Raw genomic sequence first — 16,362 nt, 5'->3', positions numbered from 1 at the left:
AAAGTTGAGAAGATCTGTGGAAAAGCTTTAACTCAAACTCTTCCTTCACCAGTGCAGAGAGATTTCATTAACTGAAATTTCAGTAGACTGCTAGTCCCTATTGGTAAGTCAGGTTTGAACAAAGGAAAAATCTGTACTATAGGGATGGTCTGTTTTGGAAACAAGTGGAAAATACCTTAGAGTAATACAATACCATAATGTCCTTCTAGTGAAAGAGCTAAATATACTGTCAGAAATTTATGTATTATTTTGGGAGCTGGGCATTCAGTTGTTGACATAAATATACTGATTTGGAAAGTGATGTTTTAGATGACTCTTTAAAAAAAATTGCCTTAAAAATGCTCTGTGTTCTTAATTAAAAGACATCCATTAACTGACATGGCTCTTCTAAGGAAGACACTTAATTGGTCAGCAATGTATTCTTTGTTATTGTTTTGAATATATTTTAATTTTTAAAAATATGTTTCCTAATGGTAATGCAGGTCGGTGTTTTATGCCAGGGAAAACTTCCACAATACATATTCTTTTTTTCCCACTCACTTACATAAATGTATTCATCATGTTATTGATTGTCTATTTTTATTATACAATTTGAATGTTAGAGATCTTGGCTCCTTATACTCTTTTTTTTTTTTTTTTTTTTTAATTAAAGGGAAAGTTACCTCTGTCTAAGTAACTGTATAGAACTATAGAACTATATGCATCCAGGCTTTCCTCTTCAGGGAGAACTGCCAAATGGGGTTGCTGCTTTGCTTGCCTCCATGGCTTACAGGATAAGAGGAGGAAACTGGTTCCCCGAGAAAAATGCTGAACTAGTCTCAGGTGCACACACACTCAGGCCCTTTCTGCAATCAGATTTCTAGGTGAGAATCTCCAGGGATCCAGGTTTTGTTGATGTGGATCAATTTAAAGTGGCAATTACTGTAGTCAGATAACAGCTTAAAAAGCTTTTTTACACATAGAAAAGATACATAATCACACAGCATATGGAACTTCAGTTTTCTGAGCTGTGGTTTAGGGACTTGCAGTGTACCGATATTAAGACCCAGTTTTAAAACCGGGTATCATCCAGTTTTCTTAAAGTGTATTGCATTTTTGTCCTATGATTTTCTATTTTAGAAGTGATTCACCGTGCATATTGATGAAAGTTGGCTTTCCCACTGTGAAAATGTTCTCTTTCTAACATAGGTATAGTATTAAAAAGAAAATCAGTGGCGTGTAGCATTGAGTGGCTTAAAAAAAAAAAAAACTCTCTTTAAAAATGAAAATCTGCAGATTTAGGATGCTGGATTCCATAAAGGCCCTTACAGCAGGGCTTAATTGATTATCCACCCATGCCTGCTATAAAGCTTTCTGTCATAAGAATGTTTGAACTCGGTGCATAACTGTTCTGAAATCCATTACACAGAACCTCATTACAAGTGACATCTAACTAAGATGAACAAAAAGATTGGCCCCATAAATAGGGTGCAGTACACTATTAGTGACAGAGCAGAGTAATCATTATGAATTATAGTCATTTTACAAGTTGTCTCTGACAGTGATGGATTTTTGAGGGGTTCACTAGATGAAGCAGCATTTCTTGGGCGCAGTATTTGAGGACTGTACAAGTTCTTATTGATTGACACTGTTTACCAAAGATGATCTGTTCTTAGTTTGTGCAGGGTATGTGTGTACCTGGGCACGCTTTGAAACAGGTTGTGTGCACTCTCGGGATAAGGTGTAGGAAGGGTGAGGAGTTAGAAGTCAAGAGTCACTGCCTCTATTTTCAGATGGGTTTTTATGGTTTCTTTGAGGCAGCAAGTAGAGGGAAAATCAATCTGATAAGGGCTAAAAGCATATCGAAAGTGTAGAATAAGCACAGGATGAGTTGGAAGACTGTGAAGGCAGAGCAAGAGTTAAGGGGGATGCTCCCAGCTGTCATATTCATTGAGCTTGTGGGCTGGTCAGAGGCTCCTAAGTGGAATTGTTTCTGTGTTGATACTGGATTGAACATACACTGGAAAGGTAAAGCCTGAGGGGTCTGTCTCATCATGTGTCGTGTTGTTAAACTCACAGAGACCTAGGAAAGATTTGCAGGTGTTAAACTGAGGAAGAGTTTTAGAAGTGAACAGTATTTTCCTTCTGCCTGGCATTTTTGTGTGTGTAGAAAAGTCATGCAAGGCAGGCAGGCATATGTTTCTCCTATGAGGCAAGGATGTTTTACAAAGGACTAAAGAGGGACTGCTGAGAGGAAAATAGCCAGCTTTAGATAAAGCACTATAACAAAGGCTCTAGTTTTATATATCATGGTGTCCATTAAAGCTTAATAGAGAAGAGTCCATTGAACCTGGCTGGGTATGTGTTCTTCATGGGAAGGATAAACATTTAAGAGCGTGCAAAAAAGTCAGAAATCAGGAGGACATGATGGTTCAGCTTTTGAAAAGGCTTTACAGTGAAGATTTTGTTTTCATCTCCCATGGATCTCTATGCAAGGTAGAGGAGAGTAAGCTAAGAATGTTTGGAGCATATCAACGCGGGGATCCCAGGGGGTTAAAAGCACGCTAGTAAAATAAAAGTGGTCTGCTTCTGTTTCTCAAAAGTGTTCTATTTTACACATACTACTGAGAAGCTGACAAAGGAAATGATTCTGATACTTTGTTCAGTCTGATAAACTGGCACAGTATACACAGTCTTAGAACATTTTGTATACTGTTTTTGACTTCCAGTTCAATAAACAAGCTTTGAGGTCTGTGCCAGTGTGTTTTTTTTTTTTTTTTTTTTTTTTTTTAATAAAGTTCCCAATTATGGGGGGTTAACACGCGAAGGTGGAAAGGACAGCTTTCGTTGTGAGCAGTGGTAGGGGGCCAGGTCTACTTTCTGTTCTTTTGGCAAAATAAGGGTTAACTTGTAACGGGCTGGGGGTGGTGGTGAATGAATTATTCAGCATTTAGCTTATCATTCTGCATTTTACTTTTCCGTTCTTTGGTGCTCTGGAACTTGCTGAGAGAGGTAGAGTGGGTAAGGGGAGGCAGGGGTTGTGATACTTTGCATACACATCCCTGTCATTGTTCTGCCTGAAGAGACAGGGCTGGGTTCAAGGCCACATGTGCTCCTGTCATCATCCACATTTCTGCTCCAAGTGCAATCCGGAGTGTCAGCTCTCCATCTGTCTCTGCCTGGCAGGCGCACGCGCCCAGCACCCTGCCTTGGGCTATGCCGCCCCAGCCCCTTCTGACGGCCCTCGTCTCTCTGCCGGTGCCCATTCCAGAGCAGGAGGCATGAGCCCTGAGCACGCTTGCTCTTAGGAGAGAGCCACTTTCTGTGTGTTCGCTGGATTCAGGGATGCCTGGTGAGTTAGCCCTGCTCCGCTTTCTCTCTGTGGTTTTGAAATGAAGAAAGCTTACTTTTTATTATGCTTGGAAAAATACCTTCTGCCCCACGGTGAGCTGTATTTTACGTGGGCAGGCAGAGGCTGGGGGTGACAGAGGTGAGATGTGGAGAGCGGCATAAAAAGAGCCCTCAACAATCTCAGTACAGGGGTACAGGGTGTGGAATCCTTGCTTTTAAAATGTGGGAGGTGTGTTTTAAAGGCTGAGGGAAAGTACAGCCACATATATGTTTGCCAGAGCAATTTTACTTGAGGGATTTAGCTAAAGTAAGAAGTATTGTTTCTGTTCTGGATTTTGTGACTGTCATCTGTACCTTGTATCCCGGGCATTTCATCTGTGGAGAGAGTTTACAGATTATGGTGGAATACTGGGATGAGGTCCCTTTAAAAAGCTGTTCATGTCAGAGGAAGTGAAGGAAGCTTTAGGGACTACAAATTATTTCAGTCTCATCCTAAATCACAGTCCTTAGATGTCATCAGGCAAATAATCGAAATCGGTTAATTAAAAATAAAAAGTCTGCTGAATTACTGAAGCTGTTGTGGTCCTGGAAATTTAGTGTATGTCTGTTTCCTCTGAAAAATATTATCTTTGGAGCCTAGAGTGTTTCTGTGATTGTTGCCAGTGAAGGCTCTGCTTATGGAGAGGGAAGCTTGGTAGAAGCCTGGTGGGGAGAGGGTGTTTCTGCTCTTCTCAAGAACTATATGGATTGCCCTTTACCTACTTTGAGTAGCCTATCTCAGATTAAAAAAAGGGCAGTTAGAGATCCTCCAGCTGGCTGGTATGTGCGGATTTTTTGGGTAGGACAGGCAGAAGAGGCTGTACTTGGTCACAGAGTTTGTACACCTCACAGATGGTGTTTGGAAACATTATCTGCCGGTTTTCTGCAACCACAGTTGTGTGTAGGTATCGCCAGTTGTTTGAAGAATGTTTTTCCCTTTAGGATGTGTCTTGTAGTCCTCATCATTATTGATATATGTGCAGAAAGGATGCATTTGTGACGGAACTGCACCTTTTTTATTAGTTCAGTAGACAAGAGATGTGTGTAGCTGAAATATGGGGAAAATCAATTTACAAAAAGACAATGACTGAGGTCTTTGAAAGGTCATTTTAACTCTTTAAGCGATCATCTTGATTTATATGCACCATGCAGCTAAGGATGTAATGTGCGTTGGGTATGTGATGTGGAATCTGTGTGAAAAAGTGCTTGTGTTTTTTATTTAGCCAGAGTATTGTAGTATCGTTTCATCTGATTTTTATGTCCTCAGTCAAATCTAATTTGTTTTTATGCTCTTAATTAATATGTGTTAAATGATCTGATTTATTAGTGTTTTGTAGAGTCTATATTTTGTCTTGGTAAAACAAAACCCTATAATAACCCAAAGCAATTTGTGAATGATAATAAGTGAAAGAGATTAGTTAGGACCCTTGCTATCCCATGCTGGTTACATGATTTTAAAATATTCTTCAAAGCATCCTTATTTAAAATGCATTGAACTATATTTAAGGTTTGAGAATCATTGATAAGTGTGTTTTAGCATTGTCATTAATATATGGCTGGTTCTAAAGCAGTGACCTGAAGTGTGGGCAGTGTTTCTCACTGTCTCTTGCTCATCAACTGTGTTAGAAAACCTTGTACTTTGATGCAGAGGACATATTAACAGCTGTGACTATGAGCTTGTGTCAGAATGGCGATACTTGAGCGGTTCTGACACTTGGCTATTTTTGATACCCATCTGCACTTTTAAACCACTACTGTCGGATGGACTACCTCTTAATATATTTTCAGCATATTTTAGTCCATATATATATATACTTATATTAATGGACAGTTTTTACCATCTGGGACAGATTTTATATTTTTAAGTAAGACATTATGTGTGGAAGACTAAAAGGATGTGTTTCCGGTAATCTGATATTGCACTGTTTCTTTCTTAAATTTGACTAAGTATTTATATATCAACAATTATTATTATTATTATTTTATTATTATGATCTTTTTTCCATAAGTCAGGTATCAGAATTGGATCCTGGTTGTTCCAAACTTGATGTAACAATTCTCAGATCTAGGACCTTTTTCATAAAAATGGGGGATCCCTGGAAACAGATGTGCACAAACTTACTCAAAGACATACTAATCTGTGGGGATGGGTAGGTAAGGTCTTAGTTTCAGGGTTTCTATAACTATGTCAGTTAATAATAATAAAAAAAAGCACTTTAGCTGTTGATAGCATACTATTTCAAAAGGAACCATGAAAAGTCAAAGGAGGCCATGCATGCTTTAAAGAAACAGATTAAACTGTTTTGATGATTTAACGCAATATAAGGAAATATCATTTCATTGCCTGTCACTTCGGAACAACTAGATCCTTGTGTTTAAGGAAAGAAAAATGTTTTCTTATGAGAAGGCTAGGAGACGTTTGGCATTATAGTATTGCAGGAGGAGATGGCTCTAAGCTTTCTGATACATTTATATTTTTATCAATCTTTGTATAATATTATTAAAGAACATATGTTGACCTACAAAATGCTTTCAGGACTGTTTCCTTAAAAGGACAATAAGTGAGCACAGTCTGCATAGCCCAGAAATAGTGCTGTTCTTTCAGAAGATGACTAGTATTAGGTCAGACCACCCTTTCTCAATGGTCCTGCTCTCCAGATGTGACTGGAACTTTTTTTTAAGTTCAAGTTTCCAAAAAAAAAAAAAAAAAAAAATTTGTTTTCAAAATCTGGTTTTACTTAAGACATCTCCATCCTGGAGTGCATTTCATAAATTGCCCACATATTTTTCTTAGCAGAGAACTTAACTGGCTGTAATTTTTAACACATGGCCACATCATGTGATATTTTCAAAACACTTACACATAGCTTTAAGAAGGTCCCTGCAGAAATGATCCATCCTCTCACAGCCAGCCTTTTTTTTTTTTTTTTAACAGCATATCTGCATTTTCCATTTAGTAGAGCTATATATTATTAGCTTACATTTTTGGGTAGTAAAACAGTGCATTGCTGATTGTAAAACATGGACTTTATTATCTGCTGAAAATTGATTTGGCATTTATAGCCACTGTGTACTAGACTGTTTTTCTGTTTTTAACATCAATGCTTGCAAGTGATGATTTGTGTAAAATCAGAAATGAAATTGCCATGGACAGACAACTGTTAGTATCCCTAGTAACTGAACATTTGGATAATGCACCTGGTTATTATTTTTTTTATAGATGCATCTAAGTGCTATTATACAAGAACATGAAACACAACAGTCCATTCACTGTCACTCTATTTTTACCTTGCAAGTTGATTTGCCATTGTGTTAGGCTAACTCTTTGCTGTATCAAACAAGCCTCCTGCCAGCTATTAAAGACAACTATACTAGCAGCAAATACCCAATTATAAATGTAGACTGTGCAGACATTACTTTTTTGTAACAGACATTTAGAAGTTCCAGCTTCTCTTCAAACCCTGGCCCCAGTTCCCTTTTTCTTTTTAAATTATTTTCTGTTAATATTTCTGAGTATTTGACCTTTCAGTTCTATATATTTTAAATAATACTTGGAAACTTTTACAAGGTATCTTCCTCTGTAGTTAATAATATATTGAAAATGAAAAGCATTTAATCTGTTTTTTGGGGGAGTGGCTATAATTTTGGACATCTTCATAAGACAAGTAGTTTATTGTTATTTCTTAAAATAAGCATTTGCTTAGTAGGCATTATATAGTCCAGAAATGTTTAGTAACTATTTCATCACTACACTGATATTTGATGTTTGCAAGGGAGATACTGTAATAACAATATTCTGAACAGACTTTTGAATCATCAAAGGAACAAATACATTTTAGAGCTGGAAGACTGACCTTGAAAGTGCCTTCAGTTTACAGATGTTGAAACTGAGGATGAAACTGAGGATCACAGAAGTTAAGTGACTTGCTCAGGTGATTTATTAAAGTAAGAAGATTCACCCTCTTTACCATGCTGCTTCTAAATCTCATATACACGCTACGCTCACTCACATTACCATATTAGTGTCAATCGTACCTTGTTGTCTTTTATCTTCTACCCTGGATTGCTCTTACCATATGCTTTCTCCCCTCCTACTCCATGACTGCAGAGCTATGTGGGAGAAAATTCTGTAACAGTAATCACTTGGCCTGTGGCAAAAGCATGCCATCAAATTTATCTTATAACTGTTTGGAAATTAGAGAGCCTAAATGTGGTTAATTACCTGAGTATTAAGCAGATCGAATAATCTGCTTAGTAAGGCTGTGACAACTGTAAGGTTACTGTAATAAGGAAATTCAGGTAGCAGACCTATGTGGGTTGCTGAAAAGTCTACCAGGGACTAAATAACTATGGTTCAGTCTCTCCATGCCATGCACTCGAGGAGTTTTGAGTTCTAGTGCTCCAGGCAGTGAAATAAACAGTAATTATGATATGGAATAACAAGAGCCTGGAGACAGGTAAAGGAACCCAGAGGCAGGTAGTACCTAACTGGATTAAGAGTCAAGGACAGAGCCGGAAGGGTGGGCAGTGGGCTTATTGGAAAGCCTTGCCTGTCTCCTGCTTCTTCAGATTGGATCTCTGTTAATGTAACTTAACATTTTTTAGTTAGTTGTTCTTATACTGAGGATAGGACATTGATTTTTGTTTATTAAATTTTAATATCTGTGTGTGACAGTGGGTATAGTATTTCTTGAAAGCAATTTCTTGGTGTAGAGTTGTGGTTCTTCGGTAGCTAACAGTATCTAGTGGAATAAGTCATTAACGTAAATGACTCATAACTTGAGAACAATAGGGTTTCACACCTGACCAAGAAGCAGGTTTATCTGGCTGGCTTTCTCAAACAGCTGTTTGCATTAATTAATATTAATGTAAATGTACTTCTGAGAATGTCTAGCTTAATTATGTTTTTCAACCCATAGAGTTCCAATCAAAGGAATCGGGATGTCCTCTTAATCTCAAAGGGAGTATGTAACTGCCATCTCCGAACAGAATAAATCTGATAGCATAGTATAAGCCTTTTATTGAAAACCTATACATGCCAGGCCTCAAGACTAGGCACCCTATATACTTTCTAATCCTCACTACAGTTCTGCAAAGGGTTTCTGTGACCATGTGATCTATTCGAAACCTGAAGATCAGATAAATTAAGCATTTTCCCTGAGGACCAGGACACACAGATATCGTTAAATGTTAGAGGTGGGATTCTCTGGTTTGTCAGCTGATTTTGGATTCCTTTTTTGTTCTTTTTAAGGAGGGGTGAGTCTGTTGCGCTTGATGAGAGGATTTTTGTAATGGAAGCTAGATGGAAACGTTTAAAGGGGGATGTTTGAATTTGAAGTAGAGTAGCATAGAAGGTGGAGTTCTCTGTGCTGAAAAATAAAAATGGAAAAGCATTAGCCTCAGTCATCCAGAACCAAGAACAATCTTGGGTAAAGCAGGTTAGCAAGGTAGTTATTTCTCTGTGTATTTCTACTCCTCTTGAGAGAGTACAATGGGAGTAATAGGCATTGGGGGACTAATGTCATTATTTTGAAAAGTCTAATAGAAATTGTAAATTTACTCCCTGAAAAAGCTGTATAGGTTAACTCAGATATCACCCTTCTACGCTTTTGGAATGAGGTAATCCTGGCTATCTTTTGTTGACCAGAACCTCGGATGGATGATTTTCTATGTTTGGGATTATAGTAGAAAACTGGAAATCAAATGATGTATTCAACACAGCGGCAGACAAAACTGTTAAACATCGTGTGGTTAAAAAAATATCAGATCTCTTGGTAGTGAGACTGCTGGGTACCCATGGTTCTGCCCCAGGAGGTTCTAGGCAGGCAGAATGTGTTTCCAGAAGATGAGCACGGGTTGTAGGAAAGTAGATTATCTTTTTTCACCATGCCTCTCCCCCTCTAAAAAAAGCAGTTGATTTTTAAATTGTGGGCTGTTTTCTCTACAAGATTTCACTTGTTTTCCACATTTCCCTTTTAAAGGCTAAGTGATAAGTGCAGTCTGTAAAAAGTCTCACTTTATTAGAGGGATTCTTTTAATTCTGTGTGGTTTGTTAACATTATACAGTGTACTTTGATGCTCATGCAAGAAAGTAAATTTGAAAGTACCGATGAGAACATGACACTGTAAAGAGTTTGGTCTTAAGAGCTGTGTAATTAGACAGGCAGAAATGCTCTTTAGGAAGAAGGGATATTTAAGGGTGTCTTTATCATGTGTTTATGGCTTTAACAAGAGTCTTAAAAGAGTTTGTCAAAATAAACAGACCAGTCTTAATAATCTGGGATGATTTTGATGGGGTGCTAAGTTATTTAGAACTTTGGGAAAGACAGTTGTGCTTCTGAGCATATCATTACTTTACATTTGAACTTTGCACGATTTAACTTCACTGCCTTCCTTTGGACTTGTTTGGTTTAATGATTCTCAGCTTATTGGGAGGAAAATGCATAATAAAATTTGAGGGTCCTGTGGTAACAATTTATATATTATTTCATTTGAAATGCTTAACATGTGTTCTGACAAAGATATGACTGGAACAAAGAAGGGCCTTGATTCTGACACTTTCCATGTGAGATGGGCATTGTTTCCTCTTTATAATAGTTCTATCTGAACCTATATACTCAGCACTTAAGGCAACACATCATTTGAAAGGTCTGTTAACATTTATTTTTTTCTTTCTTTCTGCTCTAGCATTAGTTGTATTTGTACAGTCTAGAGACAGGAAAATATTAAAGGAATCAAAATGAAGTTTTTTGTCCTTAGAAAACACTTTATTTTCTTCCATACGTTCTGGAATGTTCTTAAACATTGGTTTATAAAATACAGAGTGACAGAAACCAGAGGTAAAACTCAACTTCTTAATTACCCAGGCATTCTCTTATATACCAGCGTTTGCTTGCTGAGTGTGAAATAGCCAAAAAAATGGTAAATGTAGATGTGATCAAGCTTTTAAAACTTTTTCAAGTTTTTGTATAATTTAGGAGTCTTTCTAAAGAACTTTGCTGAAAGGAAGAGTTACCTGTTATTATTTATTTGCTACATAGAGGAATATCATTCTGGCTTTTTTTTTGTGTGGTCCCAATTTTTAATACATGTTATTACTTCTTTTTTTTTTAATGCACTCCTTTAGGAGTCTGGAGAACTGGTTAAAATCTCTGGATCTGCTACTTACCCCCTGTTGTTTTGGGCAAGTAATTTAATTTTGCTGATGAGGAATATCTTTCTACTTGTTTTTCATCTTTATCTGCACTTTACTCATACTTTCTGGGGGTAAAGCCTTTGGTACTTTGGTACACTTTACTCATATCTTCTGTGGGTAAAGCATATCAGTGTGACGTTAATACACCTTTTTCTAAAACTTCTTGGAGAATTGAACCGTTTTGTAGTGTTTTCCAGAGAGCAGAAGGGTATATCTTTAAGCAAAGTTGCTTCTGTTTACTTGTTTAAAATTTCTATACATGTTGGTCAGTTATTTTGAATGGCCCTGTTCTTTATACTTAGCTATGTTCTTAATCAGTTTGTGCTGAATATGTTTTATCTTTTGCTTTATGACTTGGGTTTATAGTATAAACAATTAATATATTGTGTTTTATGAGGCCATCTATCAAAAAGCACAGGGCATTAGGAATGTCAATTACTGGGTGTGAGTCAAGGTTCTTCCACTTAGTGGTGTGATCAGGAGCAAGTATGTCATTTTACTGTCCGCCTGAGCTTCAGTTTCTTTGCCTCAGGAACAATTATTCTGTCTTGCCGACTTTTGCTTCACAATATGGTGGGTGGTAATAATGATTGTAAACATGCTGTGTCTCCCTAAAAAGCAGAGTTTACACGCAAACGGTAATTATTAAAGGCAGACAGTGATACTCTCTGGACTTAAAAATAGGGGACAGCATTTGAATCACGCAAAAGGGCTCTAGCCTGTTGTGCTCGGTGAGTTTTGTCTGTATTTGATGGGATTTTCTGAGTTTTGTCTACACTTGATAGAATTTTCTCTCTGTTCTTTCTTCTTCCCAACCCCTTCCTGTTTATGTGCCCACACTTTTACCCATTCCAGTAATTTGCTAACTTGGAAACCATATAACCAAACTTAGAATGGCGAGTAAAATAATAAAGTGCATGCTTAAGTGGAAAACTTGAAAAGCCCATCTTGTTTTTGTTTTTTTTCCCCCCATACATTAATAAGTGGCAGTTTTAATTTGTGGCGTCATTTTAGGTGACTGAGACTTTGCCCTCCTTACTGCTTTTCATTTCTCTTGGTAGGAGATATTGCTAGAGAGTTGAATTCTGTCTAACCTTTTATGTATCCCAAGATACAGACTCCTCATTGTTTAAAATAATAGACATTTTAAGTGTCATCAGCTTTTCTTGATAAAGCTGCCATTTATATTAAGATCTTGATTTCCTAGTTCTAATAATTCCATTCCAGGCTACCTGTGAGGTTGGCATATAGTAGGCAATCAGCAAATGTTTGCTTAATGAATAAGTGAGGATGAGAGGTGGACTGGGATTCACAGAGATTTTAAAGGAAAGAAATAATGCATAAAGCATGTTAATTATGAGGGGAAAAATTAAGAAGTAAATCTTATAAAATTTTTGGCAAATGGTGTTTAATAATCAAGCATTTTCTTTTAGTTAAGGAAAAATAATAAATTACATTTTTTGGCCATACAGTTTTCTTGGCAGCTAGCTGCATATTAGTTAATTGCATATTGCATGTATTATAAATCTGATAGTTTATCATGATAATATTTACTAGAAGTATGATACAATATATGACACTTAAGAAGAACACTTTCTGACAGAATTGCTGAAATTAGAAACAAAGTCCAGGGCTTTTGACATTTGTAATATTTGGGGAAATTAGCGCTCCCTCTACCTGGGCACTTGCATGTAGTGGGAGGATGGGTGTAAGGTGTCCGTGTTCCAGCAGACATACTGAGTAAGATTCTAGCAAAAGACAAATATTAACAAAATATTTTCATCTTTTCACTTACACAGTAAATTCCGTCAACAGTTTCTTCTACCAGTAATCTTAGATGAGTAGCAGATTGATAGGCTGATAAAATTTATCCTAAAGACTCCAGAGAGATTGCTAAAGTAATTCATTCAGTGCCTGATACGTAATTTCTTGAAAAACATACAATTTCTTATAATAGTGAAACTTTCTTTAAATATTTTTGTCCTCTTATGTTTCAACATACACATTGAATCCTTTGAAAGGGATAGGAGGGCAGGTTTGAGTTTCAGAGAATACCATTCATTACCTTGTATACCTTGGAAGAATAATCTTGCTAATTTGACACATATTTGGTAAGTACTTCTCTTAATTTGTGCCTTTAAAAAATTTATAGAAGGTCAGTGTAGCTTATCAACTGAGTGGCTCTGTTTTTACAAGGATATTGCTGATACTCTGCATGGATTACAGACTTTCCAAGGGTCTTTGGAGCACTTTGGAAACATGGTGTAGAATGATGTAATTAAGTGGTTCTTAAAGTGGGGTGCATGGACCAGCAGTATCAGCATCAACCAGCAACTTAATTGGAAATGCATATTTTCAGCCCCTCTGCAAACTTAATCAGGAACTCTGGGGGTAGCCCAGTAATCTATGTTTGAACAAGCTCTCAGAGGATTCTGAAGCATATTTAAATTTGAGAATCACTGTTGTAAATCATCGTTTCTTGGTCTCCTTGTGTAGTCTAGAGGAAATACCTTTTTTTTTTTTTTTTATCATGGGGGTCCCAATGAATGGAAATCAAGGCAATTTACTTGTTTTAAATGATGTAATTAAAAAAATAAAACTCAATAATAAAATAAAATAAAATGCAATAAATAAACTCAAGAAATTACAAATAATGTGTTTGTTCAGAGCCTTGGTTTCTAATAGCATATTTGGATGCCCACACATTATAGCTGAATTGAATGGGATAGTTAAGAGAAGGTACATTTCAACTCAATTCTGTGGTGTTGTTTATTCTGATAGTTACTTTTAAAGAAGTGAGTCTATTTCATTGCACTCAGGTACCATTTATTATACCCTTGTCTTGTTTTGAGGCCACCTTCTGATTATTCAAAATTTTGAGTTTAGCTTGATCTTCTTTAGAGAATATTTAGATAGACCTCAATTTCACAGTAATATCAGGTAATTCAGAAAGTTTAGATATATAAAAGTATTCTTTTTATTTTTCTCTGTGTTGAACATAAATAAGGATTCAGCGTAATTACAGATGTTTCATCAGTAGTGTCTGGAGAAGATTGAGGTCTTACATCTCCTGTATCTGCTGCTGTTCTCTTTTGTGCTTGGTGCAACTTCAGTAAGCGTAGTCTGACACGCTTTGTGGCCTTTGCCTCCTGTGATAAAATAGATTGAAATGATTCCTGACACCATCTGGTGAAGAGGAGCAGCCCTGGAGGACTGTGCTTTGAGAGAAAGTAACTGAATGCTAAGAAATGTGGAAGTCTAGGGACACAGGCAAAGGATTTTTTTTTTTTTTAAAGAGCATGAACATTAATACATCTTCTTGAGGTTTGATGGGACATGTACTGCCTACTGCCCCATCTGGTGCTTATGATAGCATGGCATATTAGCATGCTGCAAGTTCATAATGTATTCAGGGGGAGGAAACATCCCTTGCATACCAATTGAGGCATCCTCTCTTTCAGAACTGCTTTTGAATTTCAATGATGTTTATATCTTCCAAGCCTTGACCAAAGCAAGCATTTCTGCTCTAAGGAATAACGTGAGTGGGTGAGAGTGTGTGTGTGTGTGTTCGTGTTCTCTCCTATTCCCCCATTAATTTCTCTTCCTCCCTTTTTTCTTGATGAAATTATAAGTAGTTATTAATATTATGTTTTATGACTTTTAATGCTTTCTGTTTTGAAACCATGTAATACTTTGTTATTATTTCACTTATGGCGCTTAAAACATTTTGCCTTGTGAAATTGTGTAGTTGTCCCCTTGTAGATTGAACACTTTTTTAAGGGTCAGGCCTGTATCTAATTATGTATGTGTCTCCATGGCACCTAGAGTTCACTCATCCATTTAAAAAATATGTATTTACTGAGCTCACACTGTGGGTGTGACACTGTTGTAGGTACTGAGTAAGACTGGTGGGTCTTTTTTTCCTCTCAGGGCATTTGTGTTTTAATTGGGAAGAGACAAACAATAAACAGAGAAACGGATACATCTCCTAGATAATTTCAGATAGGGATAAGTACAATTAAAAAACAAGCTAGGGTTTCCCTGGTGGCACAGTCGTTAAGAATCCGCCTGCCAATGCAGGGAACACAGGTTCGAGCCCTGGTCCAGGAAGATTCCACATGCTGCAGAGCAGCCAAGCCCGTGCGCCACAACTACTGAGCCTGCACTCTAGAGCCCTTGAGCCACAACTACTGAAGCCCTCGTGCCTAGAGCCCGTGCTCCGCCACAAGAGAAGCCACCGCAGTGAGAATCCCGTGCATCGGAATGAAGAGTAGCCCCCGCTCGCCGCAACTAGAGAAAAGCCCGTGCACAGCAACGAAGACCCAACACAGCCAAAAATAAATAAATTTATTAAAAAAACAAACAAAAAACAGGCCAGAGGGAGGGTGGGTGTGTGGGGCCACTTATTTAGATTGGATTGTCAAGGAAGTCACCTTTAAGGAGGTAATATTTTTGTGGAGACCTGAAGGATCTGAAGAGTTAGTGTCAGAGGAGTAGAAAGTTCAAAAGCTCTGAGGTGAAAATATGGTCAGCATTTTCAAAGGTAGTTCAAGCCAAGTTCAGGGGTTAGCCCATTGCTAGGAGTTGGGATTTTATTCTAAATGTGTCAGAAGCCATCAAAAGTAACATGGTCTTAAAGGATAACTTGAGCTGCTATATGTCATGTTCTTAGTAGGCACTAAATAACTATCAGAGGAATGAGATGACCCTTTAAATACATGGAGGCACTCTGTTGAATTGGAATTAGCATGAATTTTAGAATCAGAAAAAACATCTCTTGGATTCTGACCTTGATGTTTGACTTTGAGCAATTTTTTAACCTTTTTTAGCTCATGTCTTCTCATTTGTTGAAAGGGAAAATTAGTACCTAAAATGATGGTATTATTGTGAGAATTAAGTGAGGTAATTCACTTAAAAGACCTAGCACAGGGCCCAGTTAATAACAGGAGCCTGATCTACCAGCGACACACACTGATCATAATAAAACATCAGGATGGTTTCGAGGATTATTTAAACAGTTGGCAGCATCTTGTTGGGGATCCTTTTCTGGTACTGTTGTCTTCTTAATAAAACACTGTTAACATATTGCCAGGGTGGTAGTGTGCAGCATCTGCAGTCTCTTGCTCTTGATGTAGAATTATGTAAGGTAGGAAACTCAAGGGATTCGATGGCAAAGTCCATGCCCAGTGAAACAACCTGGGATTGAAAAAATTTTCTTTTCTTCTTCTTAGCCAGAGTTTATCTCAGTGAACTTGAAAAATGTTTACAAGTAACACTGTTTTTTGTTTGTTTGTTTTTTTGTTTTTTTGAGAAATTTTAACCTGAGGAAGTCAAATTGCCTTCTGAATTGGAGTGAAAATTGTGATTATATGAAGGATATTGTAAAAAGAGTTTTAATTCATAAAGCAGTAACTGTTGATTAGTTAGATGCATAGTTATTAGATATAAACCTTTTGAAAGGAATTTTTAATGCACTCAAGTGGAGAAAATAAGGCACTCCATAGTTTTTGCATGCATGATGCACTTAATTGCAAGAAACTATTCTGTGACTGTTTTCATTTAGTCTGTGAGGCAGTGTTTAGGTTGTCAAACTTTCTGTAGAAGAATTGTGGGGTTGGGGGGCGGGGGCAGATGTTGCTGGTGGTTGAATGTCTAAAGAGAGTTCCAAGTTACTATTGTCTTGGACATAATCTTATCAAATATATGGATTAGTTGAGTTATTCTTTAAACTCGCTCCCCACTTTTACAATCATGTATTTGTTTTTGGCTAGAGGTTCTCCACTCCTCAATCAGTAGAT

At 37.2% G+C, this 16,362-nt stretch overlaps 1 protein-coding gene across 7 annotated transcripts in view; it reads left to right on the top strand.

Annotated features, from left to right (window-relative positions):
• The window catches only part of RUNX1T1 (RUNX1 partner transcriptional co-repressor 1), a 139,184-nt gene that overhangs the window by 35,621 nt on the left and 87,201 nt on the right, over positions 1-16,362 (top strand). The window contains exon 1 of one of the 7 annotated variants that reach the window (XM_060115455.1): positions 2,985-3,331. The exons of the other annotated variants lie outside the window; for them this stretch is intronic. Coding sequence (XP_059971438.1) covers positions 3,325-3,331 — 7 coding nt within the window. The 5' untranslated portion in view covers positions 2,985-3,324. Of the gene's footprint in view, positions 1-2,984; positions 3,332-16,362 lie in introns of those variants that run through there. 7 annotated transcript variants of the gene reach the window in all.

The sequence above is a fragment of the Mesoplodon densirostris genome, chromosome 13 (assembly GCF_025265405.1).
Source record: "Mesoplodon densirostris isolate mMesDen1 chromosome 13, mMesDen1 primary haplotype, whole genome shotgun sequence".
NCBI lineage: Eukaryota > Metazoa > Chordata > Mammalia > Artiodactyla > Ziphiidae > Mesoplodon > Mesoplodon densirostris.
The sequence above is the reverse complement of the archived record's forward strand: the minus strand, read 5'-3'. Positions and strand labels throughout refer to the sequence as shown.